Source organism: Ictidomys tridecemlineatus, chromosome 1 (genome assembly GCF_052094955.1).
Source record: "Ictidomys tridecemlineatus isolate mIctTri1 chromosome 1, mIctTri1.hap1, whole genome shotgun sequence".
Lineage (NCBI taxonomy): Eukaryota > Metazoa > Chordata > Mammalia > Rodentia > Sciuridae > Ictidomys > Ictidomys tridecemlineatus.
Genome location: NC_135477.1, coordinates 215428470 through 215446409, shown reverse-complemented (window position 1 = coordinate 215446409; position 17940 = coordinate 215428470). Strand labels below are relative to the sequence as shown.

Here is a 17940-nt window from a genome sequence, read left to right as displayed (position 1 = left end):
GGATGGAGTCTTGCTCATCTCACTGTGATGTAGTCAGACTAGTCTAGAGACTGCAGAAAAGACACATTCTTAGTCATTCTGTCTGTACCCTTTCCTTGAGTCACAGTTACTAGGGTTACAGGCAGGGCAAATAAGTCTTAACCTCTATAGCAGAAACAGCACAGCGGCATCCGATGGACCACAGCCACAACAGTTAACGACACCCAATGCAGGACTTCTGAGCCGCTAGGCACGACCACAGCGAATCAGGTCTTCATTCCGACTTAGGTGGGTGACACCCCTTCTCCATAACCATATGGGAAATCTGAATCAAGTGTGCCTCGGGAGAGCAACTTGGGCCAGTAACCTATAAATGGCAAGTGGGGTGACACCTGCAGATGAAACACCTAAGTACTGTCACTGGCGGGTCCCTAAATTCACTCCTCAGCCCCGCACTGCACTCCTAAAGCCCCGAAACCACTAGGCCCCCAATCCATTCCGGCGACAGCGCCAGAAAGCACGACGCGCCGCTTCCCGCGTGTTGTAGGCCGCGCGGTGAAATCAAACTCGACGCCAGCTCCTAGTGGGCTGGGCCGCGCGCGCTACGTTCCTGGGGCCTGCCAAGCTGCGGCTGCAGCCCGCCGGCTGCGGAGCTGGGCGGGGCCGCCTCCAGGCAGAGCGCGAAGGGGAGCTGGGGAGGAAGAGACGCTGGCCCTGCGTTTGCGCAGGCGCGCGGCGCCCCGCCTCCCCAGCGTCGACTGCCGGGCGGGCGGCGCGGGCCCTCCCACTCTTCGCCGCGCCGCCTCACGGCCCCGGCCCTCGCTTCACCCCGACGCCCCTGCGTGCGCCTCCTGCCGCCGGCCTGCAGGCCCGGGGCCTCCGCCTGCTTCCCCGCCGCTGCTCCTCGCGGCGCTGCTCGCGTTCACGCTGTCGCCCGGCCCGGCGCGGCCGCGGGCAACCGCTCCCCCTCCCGCACCTACCCCGCCCCCTCCCCGCCTTTTCCGCCCTCCAGTCCCCCTCCCTCGGCCCGCTGCCGCTGCTCCAGATGAGGTGATGGCAACGGCCAACTTCGGCAAGATCCAAATCGGGATTTACGTGGAGATCAAGCGGAGCGATGGTGAGCCGCGCCGCTGGCCCCGCCGACCCGGCCCCACGTCCGGCCGTGCGCGAAGGGGACGCAGGCGCCGGCCGCCTCATTGATTGCTCCGCAGGGCTGTGGGGGCGGGAAGGCGGTGGCCGCGGCGCTTTTGTGTGTGGCGAGTGTGCGGGTGAGGCCGGTGCGGGGTCCGCCCGGGCGCCGCTGCAGTGCAGGGGGCCGGACCGCTGGGGAAGGCCGCCTTGGTGGGTCCCGAGCAGGGTCTGCTGCGCCTCCGGGTCTCCATCCTCCCCGGGGACAGCAGCCTGGCCCAGAGCGGGCTTCGTTAGGAATGACCCTGCCTCGAGCTCATCCCGGTTGTTCGGTTTTACCGGCCTCCTTAGCTGCCGGGGTGGGGGTGGGGAGCGTGAAGACCCGTGATTTCAGTATTTAGGGAACCGACTACTGGTCAGAGGCTGAGGTGGGGGAGCAAGACCGTAGCCAGAAGCTGCTGTCTGGTTGTGGGCCTCCTCGTTTTTCTTTCCTAAGTATGCTTCTGTTTGCTTGTCCCCTCCTTAGAAGAAGGATGTAGAGAATGTCGCGCTCAGCCATGCATAGGGGTGGGGAGCAGTAGGAAGAAATATTCGATAAGCTTCTCCAAGGTGATGGTACAGAAAGGGAGGGAGAGGGGATGGACATAGTCAACTCATGGCACTACGGAGAAGGTGGGGATGGGCGACCGGATGTTGATATTTTAACACCCACGGGAGAGGTAACTGAGAAAAGTGTGAAACGAGGTGAAGACACACGCTTAGTTTTTTTTTTTTTTTTTTTAAGCGCCTTAGGCTTACATATGTTTCTGTAGGTTCCTCTTGGGGAAGGTGTTTTATGTCACTAGCTTGGGGTGTGGAATGTGATACATCAGCCACACTTGGAAATCATTTATATTATGGAGGAGAAAATACAGAGGGAAACAGGGAGAATTATTTTCTTTCAGTACAAATATTGAGAGAACTAGATATGTATAATATCCAGCATTATGAGGTGTTCTTGACTCCATGTTTATTATAATCATTCTTTTTATTTTTTACTCATTCATTATTCTTTAGCATAGTCAGTAACCTATCCCTTCCACACAGTCTTTTGGTTTCTACCAAGTTTGACCAAGTTATGTGAAGCTATATTGAGGTATGTTGGTAGATTCTATATAGTTAGTGATTTTTTTCTCTTCATTGTATTTGAGGTAATTTGTGGTTAAGAACTTCATATGCATCATTAGCCTGCATATGAAGAAATTATACCACTTAGAGCTTCAGAAGTTACCAGTAACACTACTGGGAAAGAGATGTCTTTACTTGGAGTGGAATTTCTTTTATATTTTTGTCTCAACATTACTTTCTTGAAAGAGTCCTATTATATAATTTCATTTGATTTGGGTTCACTGTATACCACTGGAAGTGGGATTTACATATTATTTTTAAAACTTGGAGTGCAATAAAATGTTAAGTTCTTTACAATGTTTTAAGCCTCTCTGATCATAGGTGCTATGAAAATAGTGTATGACATTCAAGAGATATCTGTTTTTCTCTGAGCTAACATCTTTTTTAAATGTATTGGATTTGAAGCAATTTTGGTTGTTTGGAGGATATAGGCTTCTAATATTCTTTCAGCCTTTACCTTTAACCCATACCAGAAATTCCCAGACACATATTCTTACGTTAGTGCTGGTAATCTACACATTTCAAAAGTAGTTTCTGGTAAAAAATAAAGGAAGTCATTACAATATATATATTATCCTAACCTATTGGTGTACATAATTAAGTGCCTTGGGTGCATGATGGAATTGATGGATGGCAAAATATTGGTAGAGAACTTTTTTTTTTTTAAAGAGAGAGTGAGAGAGGAGAGAGAGAGAGAGAGAGAGAGAATTTTTAATATTTATTTTTTAGTTCTCGGCGGACACAACATCTTTGTTGGTATGTGGTGCTGAGGATCGAACCCGGGCTGCACGCATGCAAGGCGAGCGCGCTACCGCTTGAGCCACATCCCCAGCCCCTGGTAGAGAACTTTTAAAGAGGGGAATATTATTTGCATTAAATGATAGAGTTTCACAGTGGTAATTGGCTGTCTGGAACACTTCTTCAAGCTTCCCCTTTTTCACTTTAGAGAAACTGTTTTGCTTCCTACTACTTTAGTAACAGATCTGTATTGGATAAAATGCTAGTGGTTATTATAACAAAAGTAAACTTTGCAGCTGGATAAATATTAGAGTAATGTCTGAGACAGCGGAAATCAGAGGAGGGAAGAGCTGCTTTAGATTGCCATTAACTGGTGACTTGATGTTTTTCTTCATGTATACTAATGGTGATCCTTGTCACTGTTTCAGGACCAGACTTTTCCCATCAGTGATACTCATATATTAATACATTCCAAAGACAAAAGAGTAAATTGAAATGGGCTTATTCCTATTTTTGAGGCCCTGTGAAAATACTAATCTTAGTAAGTCTTTACTGATTATTAAAACCAAATGACTGGTCAACTGAGTTTCTCAGTCACCCTTTATCATTCATGATATAGCTTAATTCCTTTAAATATTACTATTTTGAGTACATAATTTAATATGTATGATATTTTAATTTTTTTAAAAATTTATTTTTTAGTTGTAGTTGAACACAATATCTTTATTTTATTTATTCATTGTGGTGCAGAGGATTGAACCTAGGGCTTTGCACTTGCTAAGTGAGTGCTCTACTACTGAGCCACAACCTCAGCCCAATATGATGTTTTTAAACTGCAGTAAGGAGAAGGTGTGGTGTAGAGAATGCTATGGAGGGATGTCAGGCTACCCACACCCATTTCAACCAGAGCCAGGATGTTGCAGCATTAAAATACTTAACTAATAGACTCTTAAAGTCAATTCATCTGTGTGTCATTTCTCCCTTCCCTGAAATGTGCCTAACATAGCAGAGTTGAGTGAATTGTTCATTACTGGATTTTAAAACATATTTTAATTATTCGGATGAAATCTTCCCAGGAAGTGAAACCCTTATATTTATCATTCTGTACTGTCACCTCATACTGTGCCCTGCTCTCTCTTTGATGACCTCTCAGTTCAGGATCCCCAGAGTTGATTGAAATGGAGTGATCTGCTAAGACCAGTAGTCTTTTTCTGATACTGTAAGGTTAGAAGTGGCAGGAGTTTGGCTTGGACTCCTGATATTGTTTCCGGACACAGGTGATAACCTAGTATGAAATTGGACTGGCTTTTGGAAATGGACACTCAAGTATTTTTCTTGCATGTGTCTTGCTATTATCTGTCTCATTCAGGTCCTTCTTTAAGATCCCAGTAACTCTAAAAAGTACAGTCTTACAGTTGTATACCTAGTTAGTCATTGGGAATTTTTTTTTTTTTTTTAAAGCTTCACTGTTAAAACATCAGTTCTACAGTAGCTGTGACTACCTTTTAAGAACTGGAAGCGGGATGAGAAAAGTTGAATTATTTGTAGATTGCAGTTAAGATGACATTATTCTTTGGGGTCTCTTAGTCACAGTATTGATATATGTGATCTTAAGGGAATCTTAGGATTCTTTAGTCAGAACAATCCTTGGAGATTATCTAGTTCTAGTTTTTGTAAATGTGGAAACTGAGTCCCAAGTCACCATAAGGGATTTGTCTAGATTCATACAACTTGTCAGTGGCAATTGGGAACCTATCTTGCATAGTATAGAATGCAAGCTATCAAGAACTGTGTCAGTAAAGGAAGAATTCTGTTACTAATCATATATAGTCTTATCAAAGTGGAAAATTGCTTCTCACTCATGGAAAGGCACCAGGGACCACTGTAATGGTCCTTGATATAGTGTAGTTACTAGAATGTCACAAAAACCCAAAATTTGGGAGAAAAATATTTTTCTCTCAATGAAATGTTGGAAAAGTTCCTTAATTAAAACATCTGGAATCCAGAGGAAATTGAAGATTTCAAAGGACCATTGGGGATTTTATAGTTTAGAGCAAGAATCTTGAGAGAAAACATTAAGTGTACTAATTCTCAACATGCTTTTCTACATTATTCTGCCAGCTCATCTTAACATGTCATTTTATAGGCTTCTGAAGAATAGACTCTGAATTTAGGTAATAAAAATTAACCACATAGCAGTACAGTTGTCTTTTAGTTATAATTTTGTGGCTCATATGGGGGTAGAATAGGATAGGGAAATTTGTGGAGTAATAATTCCCTTTTGCCTGATAATGAGGGTGATAAGTGATTCCAGATATGAATTTGTTGGGCATAGTTTTCCAGGTGCTTCCAGATATGTGATCTGATTGTATCAACACAGAAATCCTAGGAAGTAAGCCAGTAGGAGGGTAGTGGATTCATTGTTTTACAGGTGCAGAATATGAGGTTATATTATTTGCTAAGATCAAATTGGTTCATAAGGGATGTAGTCAAAACCTAAATCTATTCAATTCTACCTCTTTTAAGGACTGGTGAATATTTGCTGATGATATTATGAAGTGATAAATACTAAAATGTTAATTTTCTTTTTTAGACATATAACCTCCTGTAGTAGAATTCTTTCCACTATTACCAGACAGGCTCAGACAACTACCAATTTATAATAGTTTAAGTTTACCAAATTGATGAAATCAATTTCACATTCGGCAGTCTAAGGCTTTAAAACCCTTTTCAATAGGCCCTGACTTTTTGCTTGTTAGAAGTGCCTCAGAAAACCAGAATCTATATTCATTGTCTAGCCACTTGATTCTTATGACAGATTTCTAGGGAAAGGGCATGTATCAATTTGTTCTTTATGTGATAATTAAAAAGAAAAAAAGAAAGGATAAAAGCTAGGGAAAAGAAGAGCGAGCCAGTGAAGCCTGTGTATGCTTATATAGAGAAAGGGTATGAGTGTGAAAGATTCAGAACAGTGGGGGATCCAGACTCTTTTTAGTCCCAAGTATACATGACATTAACATTACATTAATCTTTTGCAAAGTTTAATTCTTGGTTTTAGGCACCTGCTTTTGATTTTGTAACCTCTATTTATAACTTAAAATAATCTTTAAGGTAGTTTATTTATTTTGAGATCATCATCATTAATCTTAAAAATAGATCATAATTCTTAGCTGAAAACCCTGGATAAAACTTTTTAATTCTTCTGTTTTACTTGGGGAGCAAATGTAGGTTTGGTTGTCCTTCCATTGTATACCATCTTTTAAAAACTAAAGAAATATTAATCGTATTATAGGTCTAGCACCTCTAATCTGAATTTTTTTAATCTAAAATGTTTTGAAGTCTGTTTAATCATTCTAATTCAGTGCAACAAGTGAAAATTCCATATCTAGTCTGGTATGACAGATTATAATTAAAATTCAGACACAAAAAATATTGTATAAAATTGAATTCAGGCTCTGTATATTAAGTGTATATGAAACAAATGAATTTCTTGTTTATACTTGACTCCAATCCCCAATATATCTCATCAGTTATTTACAAATGTTCCAAAAATCTGAAACATTTTTGATCCCAAGCATTTCAAATGAGGGTTACTCAATCTTTATAATGCATAAGTGAAAATAGTCGTTAGAAGAGCTGGGGCTGTAGCTCAGTGGTAGAGTGCTTGCCTAGCATGTGTGAGGCACTGGGTTTTATCCTCAGCACCACATAAAAATAAAAAATAAGGGGCTGGGATTTTGGCTCAGCGGTAGAGTGCTTGCCTACCCATGCGACGCCCTGGGTTCGATCCTCAGCACCACATAAAAATAAATAAGTAAAATAAAGATATTGTGTCCAACTACAACTGAAAAATAAATATTTAAAAAATAAGTAAATAAAAATAAACAAATAAAATAAAGGCATTCTGTCCATCTATAACTACAAAAAATATTTTTAAAAAAGAAAGAAAATAGTCGTTAGAATTTCACCATATTAAACATTTTACATTCTTGATTACATATAGTTGCTGTGCTATCTAGTTAGTATAGAGAGCTAAATAAATTGATGTTCATGGGTATTAGGATCTCATCTAATGAAAACAACACAAAAAGGAAATGGGGAGTCATTTCATTGTTGATTAACAGTTAACATTTTGTTGCCATCTCCCAAGAGAAAAATTAGGAAGTAAGCATCTCTTTTAAAAGGCCTTCTTCCAAATATGACCTTGACTAGGCCTTTCTCACTTTGATGCTACCTGTTTTTCTCATTATGCAGTATAATAAAGCTCCTAGTTCAGAAGGTTATTTACTAGGTGTGGGATATTTTGGAGTATAGAGTATATTTTGGCGTATCAAAGTAATGTGATCTCATATATTTTTTAATTGCAGGTTTTATTAAATACTTTTATGAACAGCTTAATTCCTATATATCAGATATTCTCATAGATGATGGAGATACCAAAAAAGAATAAGGCAAAAATAGTTTCTGCTTTCACAAAGAAATAAATGATTCAAATATAACTTAATAAGAACTGATAGAAGTATGTCATTCGTGTGTACATCATTACCACTTCCCATTTTAGGTTTAGGTTCTTTAGATTTGAAGTTATAGGTCTTCTGAATGTAAAATGTCATATGTGTCATGCATATTGTCCTTCCTACCTTCTCTAACCATGACCAACGTCCATTGTCATTCATGCTGTGCTTTCCTGAGAACTCATATTTGGCCTTATAATTCTTAATATATAGTTCGGATAGCCTCTGTTAGTCAGATGAAATTAGCATTATTTGTCACTATAAGCCTATTTTCTATTCTCTAGTTAATCTTTTTTATTTTTCATACCAGGGATTGAACTAAGGACATTTGACCACTGAGCCACATCCCCAGAACTTTTTTGTATATTTATTTAGAGTCAGGGTCTCATTGAGTTGCTTAGAGCCTTGCTAAATTGCTGAGGCTGGCTTTGAACTTGTGATCCTCCTGTCTCAGCTTCCCAGCTTACAGGCACTCGCCACTGCTCCTGACTTCTGTTATCCATTTGAGTTATAACTTTAACCTCTATATTGATAGCAAAAGGAACGAAGTTTACTCTTTTTAAGTTTCTGGCAGACCATTCCCTGGAGCAGGTTTCTGGGATGGAAATGTTTATAAACACAGAGACCAAGGATGTGGAACCTGAAAGCAGGTATAGCCACCCTAAAAGCTACTGGTATTTATGTGTTATTTGGGAATTATCACCTTGTACAATATGGCCAAATGCTATAAGAATCTGTTTTTATTCGTTTTGTTATGACTTTTAATCAAATTTCACTTATGTAGAAATTTTTAAAGGAAAGACAGGTTCAAGAGGGGACATATGTATGGTAAAATTTGCTGACTGTGCTTTCCCTTTTGATCATAATTCTTGGCCAACAATTATCTACTTAGCATCACTCAGATAGCTTTTATTTTCCACACTGCTACTTGATTTGTTAAAAAGTCAATCCAGTTGTTATTCTTGATAGCTGAAAAGATTTAACATTTGTGCCCCTTAAAAGCCAGTTGCTTTGCTAAATGTATTATTATTTTGATTTTTTTTTTTAAAGAAGGTAAGAGTATCTTTCCTATTTACAGAAGAGAAACAGCCTCACACATTGATTCCTGTCTGCAGTTAGTATTGTGATCCGTTATTTTAGGAAAAGTAGCATCTCCTAAAGAAAGTGACCTGACAAGACTTTATGAAGAATGAAGCTTAAATAGTGGGAGGAAGATGACCAGTAGATAGATTGTCTTGGGGGGAAGGAGACATTCCAAGCTTTTTGCACACAACATGGGAGAGGTTCTTGAGCTAGAAACAGGGCTGTCAGGTAAAAGTCTGTCAGGTGGGAGGGTGAAAGATGAGGAAGATAAGAAGGGGCAGGGTAATCTGGGGTACTTTATTAAAGACTTGTAAACAAAGGTAAGGTAAGAATCTTGGAATTAATTTCTAGGACACTTGGAAACTACTCTAGGACTTAATCTTCTAAAAGTGGTAATAGGAGTTAGCCAGTGATTAGTGGTAGATTAGAGGGAGAGTAGCACTGAAAATGAGAGCTAGTGTGGAGAAGATTGCATCAGTCTGGGAGAGTGAACAAATGATTAAAGAACAGATGAGATGCAGAACACCCTGCAAAAAGAATTGATGTAATGTGGTGATACATCACTTGTGCTGAGTAAAGCACAGATGAATTGGAAAGGAATGGATTTCACATTTGTAAAGTCTGAGTATAGATTGTAAAATCTATTTGGTACTGTTTAGTCAAGCTAATCCTATTCATGAATACAGTGTAGAGAACGGTAGAGCCTACATACAAAGTAATATTAAAATTATCCAACTTAGGCTCTTTTTGCCTCTAATATCTTGAATGTAAGTGAATTTAAAGTATAGGTTATTTCCAACAAATGTATACATGCTGCAAGAATTTACTTAAGTTATAACTGTTTTGCCTTAAGACTGAGATTCTGGAATGGAATGGAATGGAAAATTAGTACTTAAAGAATTTGGCTTCAGTTCTTTAAGGGATGAAGTGTTTTGATTCTTGAAGCTGGGGGTTGGATGTGTAGGCCTTGTGTTAATCCCCAGTAATCTCCTCTCCTCTCAGCTTTTTTCTTGCTCTTATTTTTTATCTGTTTTTTTCTCTGCTATTTACAATTGAGGACTAAAAAAAGGGATAGGCAAGGGACAAGTAGGCTGAGTAAACAGGGTTTGAGGCAATTGAATTAATTGATATAATACTATAATGATGAACATGTGTCATTATATATTTGCCAAAATCCATAAATGGTACAACACCAAGAATGAACCCCAATTTAAATTGAGGACTATGGGTTATGATGATAGTAGGGGAGGTTGTGTGTATTTGTTCAGGAAGGAGATATATGGAAAATATTTGTATATGCCACTCATTTTTGCTGTGAACTTAAAATAATAGAAGGGGGGTCTACAAGAATTTATAATATTTTAAGAGTGAGGATCAACCATGCAATTAAGTTTTTGCTCTTCATTTTTGTTATGTGTAGTCTTTGGATCATATAGGAGATTTAGGGTGTGCCAACAAGAATTTTTTTTTTTTTTTAATACCAGGGATTGAACTCGGGGGTCACTCCACTGCTGAGCCACATCCCCAGCCCTATTTTGTATTTTATTAAGCGACAGGGTCTCACAGAGTTGGTTAGTGCCTTGCTTTTGCTGAGGCTGGTTTACTGGGATTACCCAACACAAGAATAATTTTTTAATGCAATGAGAAGAATTCAGATATGCTTGGTAACCTTAGCCTAGTTTCTTTATTTCAGCCTGTGGACTTAATGAATTTATAGTTCATATGCTTTGACAAATGTCCAAGTAGTGCAGTCTGGAAGTATCAACTAAGGTTGAATTTAAATAAGAACTTGCCTATTCTAGTTGAACAGTAGGAATTTTCTGCTATAAGATATGCACATGAAATCTAACTTTCATATCAAGAGAAGTGAGTTGGAATACAAACATTGAACTTCAGTGGCACATGACTGAAATCCCAGTGGCTCAGGAAGCTGAGACAGGAGGATTTCAACTTCAAAGCCAGCCTCAGCAACTTAGTGAGGCACTAAGCAACTCACTGAGACCCTGTCTCTAAATAAAATACAAAATAAGGTTGGGGATGTAGCTCAATGGTCAAGTGCCCCTGGTACTCCAGGAAAAAGAACCAAAAAATTTGAACTTTTTTTCTTTTATGGTGCTGGGGATTGAACCCAGTTTTTCTGTTTGTTTGGTAATAGTATTAATCCTATAATTTACCATGGACCACTAAAGAGACATGGATAAAATAATTTACCTGTAATGTTTTTATGAACTGAGAACAAATTAGAGGTCCTAATTAGTGAAGTAAGTCTTGGAATTTAATCACAGATAGCTCCTTGATGAAATACTGTTATTGGTCAAAATTTACTTGCACTATTACAATAAGGATATTGACTTGTCCAAAGCTGTACGTAAAGTAAAAAGCAATGTGAGCTTGAAATGTAGATTGCCTCCAAAGTCCTCTACACGCTAATTCCTTTTAGAGTTCTTTGTTTATTATGGCTGTTCCAGTCATTGGAAGTCAGATCATTAAGTATATAATGGTTTCATTTTCTTCTCTGAGGTAAAGTTTGCTTTCAGGCTTTTTTATTAATCCAGCAAGTATTTGTTGGATAACTATTACATGTCCCTTCATTTGAGGTCTTTGAAGGAACAAAGGGGTTTTTCCTAGAAAAGGTTACTATGGCAGATGGAACAAAAACATGAATTACTAAATATCTCCATTTCAGTGTCTCTTGAATACCTTAAATTCATTGTGTCCAAAATGTCTTCAAATCTACTTTAGAATTTCTAATCACTTTCATTTATCCTGTTGTAACTTAGAAATCCAAGTGTCTTCCTTGATTGATTGTATTCTTTCTACCTCATATCCTGTCATGAAGTTCTTTTAACTCTTCATCTTTGGTTAATTACTGTTTCTGAATAATTCCAAACAATCTGACTTTCCTTTCCAATCTCATTCTTGCCACTTGTTTGAAGCACACTACTCCAGACATACTGAGCTTTTTTGGAATATTCCACTTCTTCTAACAATCCCAGCTAAATGTGGTTTCATTTTGCCTTTGTTAAACATTTCATACTTCCTTATTCTCTAGAGTGTGATAAGTTCCCTGCTCTACATGATCTTGAGTCCCCTCTATTCTTTCAAAATACATATGAGATTGTAGTATCTGTGTAAATGTGTCTGATCATACTCAGGTTCCACTATATCCACATTGTCCAGCACAGGGCCTCAACACACTTTATAAATTACCTAATTGCTAAACAGTGCTTATATGAACTAATGGTGCTGCACTTTCACTATTTCTATTCATAAAGTTTTGACCTTCTAAAGAACATTGATTTATTTTTTTTCATCCTCTAGACACCAAGAGTATGACATGATGTGTGTCATTATTCTTAATGCACATATTAAGTTTTCTTTTTAAACTTAGTTACCTGTTTTCAGTAGCAGTATCATCTCGTGGTTAACAAGGAAGTTCCAAAAGGGCATATACACTTACTGGAAAGTCTTTATTGTGTGTCCAATTCCTTCCCACCTCCAATCATTTCTTTTTTTAAGAGGCAGTCAATAGTCTCAACTTCTGATTTATTAGTGCAGAGTTTTTGTTTTCATTTTCAAGCAAATTATGTTCATGTATATATATCTACAAGTTATTTATAAGTGTAAATATAAATTTTTTTTACTATAAATGGTGTTTTGTATATGCATTTCTTAATATTATTTTCATTTAATGATATCTTGGACAACTTTTGAGAATTTAAACAATAGTCTCATTCTTTCTCATAATTGCATTTTATTAGTGTCTAACTGTACTAATAAATTTAATTAACCAAAGAGTATGAATTTACTTTCCTGTCTCTCAGAATACTTGTGTCTTTCTGTTCTTGTCCACATAGTGATACATGTTTTTGAGATTTGCTAGCTTGGATTATGGAGTTCAGACTATGTATGTATAGTATGTTTTTATAAAATTAACTGGTGCATGAGAGATAACACCTAAGTTTAAAAAAAATTCATGAAGTCTGACTATATACTAGAAAACATTAAAGTTTTAGTTTTCTAATGTAGCTTATCTCTGATAACTAATATAGAAAACAAAACATCTTACACTATGCCTGGTTATCAGAAAAAAGTAGGGTTTTTTTTCAATTAAAGTTTTTTAAAACATAAGCAATATAATTTTGACCTAATATACTCGAGCATCCTTATAAAATATACTGTTTTAAAGTGTACAATTTAGTGATCTTTTATTTTATTGTGTTCATGAAGTGTTAACTACCACTGTCTGATTTCAGATGTTTTCATCTCCCCATGTAGAACTCTGTATTCTCCTCCACTCCAGCCTCAGGCATCCACAAATCAACTTTCTTTTTTTGTGACTTTGCCTGATCTGGACATCACATATAAACTAAACAGCTGAGAATGTAGCTCAGTGATAGAGTGCTTGCTTACTACACTAAAAGATCCTGGACTCAATACCTAGCACTGGAAAAGACCAATAGAATCCCCAAGTAAACAAAGAAACAAAACCAACCAGCCTTATTAGCTTCTTTTTCTTAGCATAATTCATGCCCCAAATTTGTCTGTGTTACAGCATGTTTCAGTGTTTTATTTTTTTAAGACTGAGTAATATTCCATCTCATTTATTCATTTATCAATTTATGTGCATTTGGATTATTTCATGATTATTTTGGCTGTTACAAATTGCATTCATATACAGTGTTTATGTGGCTATATCTTCTGTTCCCTTTGTGTGTGTGTGTGTGTGTGTGTGTGTGTGTGTGTGTTTGTGTATATATATATATATATATATATATATATATATATATGTGGAACTGTTGGGATATATAATTGTCTATATGCAACTGTTTAAGGACCTGCTATACTGTTTTCCAAAGAAGTAGCTATCCCAGTGTATATTCTCACGAATAATATTCTTCACATCCTTACCAAAACTTGTTAGTGTTTTTTGTTTGTTTGTTTATTTTTTTGGTACTGGAGACTGAACTTAGGGTCTCATATATGCTAAGAACATATTATACCACTGCACTACATCCCGGTTTGTCTCTTTTAATTGTAGCCATCCTACTGAGTATAAAGTGGCATTTCCTTGTGGTTTTGATTTGCATTTCCCTAATGATTAATGATGTTGAGCATCTTTGCATGTGTTCATTAACCATTTGTATATATGGACCCTCCCCACCCTGAAATGTCTGTTTAATTCCTTTGTTCCTGTTGATTTGTAAAATTCTTTATGTATTCTGGGTACTACTTCCTTATCTGATAGAACCTTTGCAGACATTTTCTCCCATTCTGTGATTGTCTTTCTCCTTCTTTGATAGTATTCTTTGAAACATGGAAGTTTTTAATTTTGACAAAGTCCATTTTTTATCAGTGTTTTCTTTTGTTTGTGCTTTTGTTACATCTAGAAACCAACATATAATCCAAGTTGAGACCTGCTTTTATGTCTTTCTATAGTCCCTCTTTATGGACTATATAATATCTAAGATATTTACATATCTTTTTCCTTGATCTTAATGTTCATTCTTTTAACTTAGAAAACCAGTTAATTTTGCATTTGTCAGCAAATACACAGAAGTTTCATAGTGCAGGATGAATAGAGCCTTGAACACTTAAATTCTGGTCTTAAAGTCATCTGTTTTTATTAACAAGAGTTGAAGGTGGGGAAAGGTTGCTTCTTAACCTGTTTTGGGTATAGTGTGTATCAGAGTTTAGAGACAACAGTAAGTATACCCAAACCAATTGTAAGAATATGTTTTGAAAATGGAGTTTAAACTCTATGGTAAATGAGTATTTTAGTTTTGTGTGATCATGAATGTTAGTTTAGAACACATCAGTGACATATTACAAGTTAATTAAAAAAACACCATTTATAATAAAACGTGGAAAAGAAGAAAAATAAATGCATTAGAAACAGGTTTTTAAAAGAAGTTTTAAAAATCCTAAACATTGTATCTCTACATATTGAAGTAAATATGGATGAATGGACATAATATCTGGAATTTGCTTCAAAATAACTTAGTGGGAGTGGTGTTAAGAGTGGCAGTAGGTTTTAGTCATGTGTTGAAAATTAGTGAGGCTAAATGAGGGAGGATTATCATATTTTTAATTTTTATGATAGCTTATTTAAAGTAAAAACCAGTTTTAAAAAGGCTTTTGCAGACCTAATCTTTCTTTTGAGTTTTCAATCTGCCTTTTGGATGCTATCTTATGGATTTCCTGCCAGTACTGTAGTCATTAAAAATGGAATCCATTGCCATTATCCATATTCCATATTTCCTGCATTCCATTTATTGGTTAGAGACACCATATATCTGACTTCTAGATAGAAATCCTATAGACATTTCAACTTTCTATATTCCTTAAAATAATATTTTGACTCACTCAGACTTAGTAGATGACCATCCTTGCTGTTTTTTCACCACTGTGAAATAGAGAAACCAGAAAAGAACTATAAGCCTATCATATCTACCCAACTACCATCATCTGTGCCTATATCTCTGCATTACTTATTTTACAATGGATATGCTCTGTTTCCCTTTTAGGCCCATTTCTTCTACTTGTGTTCTGAAACCTATCCTCATTTACCTGCTTGAAGTCACCATTATAATTGGTCTTCTTTGTTGCATAATCAGTTTTGTCTCCCTCTACTGAATCATCTCTGTCAACATATTGGAATGTTACTTCCCCCTTTTTTAAAAACTACCTCTTGACCCCACCTTCATTTTTGTTATTGCTGTTATTTTACTTGATTTGTTAGCAGGATTTGACAGTTAATTCACATTTTCTTCCTTCATAGCCATTCTTCACTTGGTTTCTAGGACTGCCCTCTTGGTTTTTCTTTTTCTCTGACCAACTGCTGGATCTCTTTTGCTTGTATCTCAATAACTGCCTGACCTCTATAAATTAAAACCAGGACTTCTGCCTGCCCTCTTCTTGGTGATCATATCAACTTTCATTCTCTCAAATACTGTCTACATCAGTGTTCCTGCAAACATTTTTTCATAATTGCTCCACCCAAAGAGCTTTTTTATAACATTTCCCTCCTCTAATTATTCCCTCCCAGTGAAATTTTAATACTGTGGCCCTTTGGTAGGCCATATACCATTGTAATATTTAAGACCTCTGCCTCTGAAGAACATCCCATTTAGGGCATTATCACCCCTGTTGAGAATGTTCAATCTGTGTGTTGACACCTAACAAACTTAGATAACTCAAACTTGATATGTGCATATCCAAACTTGTATTTTGATTTTAGCCTTTCACTATACATTGAACTTCTATGATTCTACTCTCCTTTGTACCTTTTGCTCTAACAATACTGAATATGATAGTTCCATTTTACTCTTTTACTAAAAAAGCTTAAAGGAGTGGTTACCAATTATCCTAATACAAATTGGCCAGGCATTGAAATTAGAAATTATCTTTGCTCAAAGTTGTGGCATCATAGCTTCCATTGCTGGAGTGTAGCAGGAATTGTGATGACAAAGCACTGAAAGAAGTAATGAATTTACACTGACTGTAAAATCTCCCCGTAAGATCTCTATCTATTGTTCTAGTGCATTTAAATATAATAGACTACAGTATGGACTTGTAGCTATGGAAAGTTCATAGAATAGCACAGCTGCTCTGTGTAGAATTCCCTCTTGAATAAATAAGAATTTAAGCCAGGGAGTAATTAGATAACATTGCTTAGTATATCCAGCAGAACATCTGTGAAAGACAGTTCTTCAAAACATTGGACCATAAATAGAGTCTTGTTTTAACACCACAACTGTAAAACTCTGCTATTTTGTCACCCATGGGAATTTAGTATGAAAATATGCTTTTAATTAAAGTATATATGTATTGAGATTTAGTTAATAAACTTTATTTAGTTAATACATTTCATGAAGTAGGTTTTTAGTGTTTTCACTTTTTCATTATTTCAACTAGAGTCATAATCATTGCACCATTGTTTTAGAATTCATTTTTATTACTCCTTATAAGTGATTTTGGACAGTTTTTTGATCTTCTCCTACATAAATCTCAAATGTGCAGAATAGTATTGTGAAACCATAGTGATTTTATATTTTTTAATGGTATCATAGGACCTTTATGATGTTTTCTTATTGCCTAATGCTAATTCAGAATGGAACTTTTTAAAAAAGCTATAGTGTGGGCTCTTTTAAATAATAATTCTGTCCAAATTGTTAGGAGTACAGCATGGATCAGTTGTCAGAAACCAAAACAGATCTGAAATTTTCCTCTCACTCCAGAGGAACTGAGAAGTATTAAATTTTTATATCCCTTTTCAGAACACTGGACTAATGTACAAATATGAAAATTCAGTGTGTGTGGTATGAATAAAGTTTGTTTCATTTTTAAGTTGTATTTTCTTCATGAAAATCTAAGTTGTACCATTCCCTCTTTCTTCCTCCTAGTTTTAAATTTTCATCTTTTGTGTTCAAAGCCTAAGATAGGAAATGCTAGAGCTTTTTAATTTAGTTATAAACAATAACATCGTAAGTGTGACAAACCAAAACAGAAAGGTCTCTATGTTTGACAAAGTCCCATACCCTAGGGATTTACTAAACAGCAACAGCACTGTTACCAGTGTCAGCTGAAGCGTTATTTATGTTCTCCAATGGCTCCTTGTTCCACCAAAACTGCTGAAGAGGTGTAATGCTTACATAGTTCTCATTAAGGATTCTTTTCATCACTGCTTAGATTAGATAGCCAAACTTGAATATCAGTTTGAGAGTTTGGTTCTGCTAGATCTGCTACTTATTTCTGCTGTTTAAGATCTCTGACAAATCACCACATTCCTTCCTTTTCCTCTTTTGCTGATAAGTAGCATCTAGGAAAAGATTGATATTTGCTCTTTCATTTTTAAAATACTGCTCTTTGTAGCACTTTTACTACATTTAGTTTTTTTTAAAAATACTATTTGACAATCTCTATTACCCCATTTTACAGTTATGATATTAGATTATTATATTGTAAAAAATGAGATGGGTTATTCTCATGTTTTTTAGATAGCATCCCTTTAGAATCATTTTAATAACTTGAAGAAATGAATTATATGTGCTTTAAAAGACTATCTTGAAACAGAACTCTTCATATCAAAAAAGCCTCATTAACATAACATTTTGCTATGATTCTACTTGGAAAGAAGCACTTAAATTGGTGGTGGGGGGGTGCAGGTGAGGTACCTGAGATTGAACTCTGGGCACTTGACCACTAAGCCACATCCCAGCCCTATTTTGTATTTTATTTAGAGACAGGGTCTCAATGAATTGCTTAGTGCCTCATTGTTGCTGAGGCTGGCTTTGAAGTCCGATCCTCCTGCCTCAGCCTTCCTAGCCAC

General features: G+C 36.9%; 1 protein-coding gene across 7 annotated transcripts in view; it reads left to right on the top strand.

Annotated features, from left to right (window-relative positions):
* The first annotated feature begins 715 nt into the window (after positions 1–715).
* The window catches only part of Kif2a (kinesin family member 2A), a 60113-nt gene continuing 42888 nt past the window's right edge, over positions 716–17940 (top strand). For 4 of the 7 annotated variants that reach the window (XM_078016018.1, XM_078016015.1, XM_078016008.1 and 1 more), the window contains exon 1: positions 716–1096. In XM_078016018.1, coding sequence (XP_077872144.1) covers positions 1033–1096 — 64 coding nt within the window. In that variant the 5' untranslated portion in view covers positions 716–1032. The remainder of the gene's footprint in view (positions 1097–17940) is intronic. The other 3 variants (XM_078016026.1, XM_078016022.1, XM_078016020.1) reach the window with 1 other exon arrangement.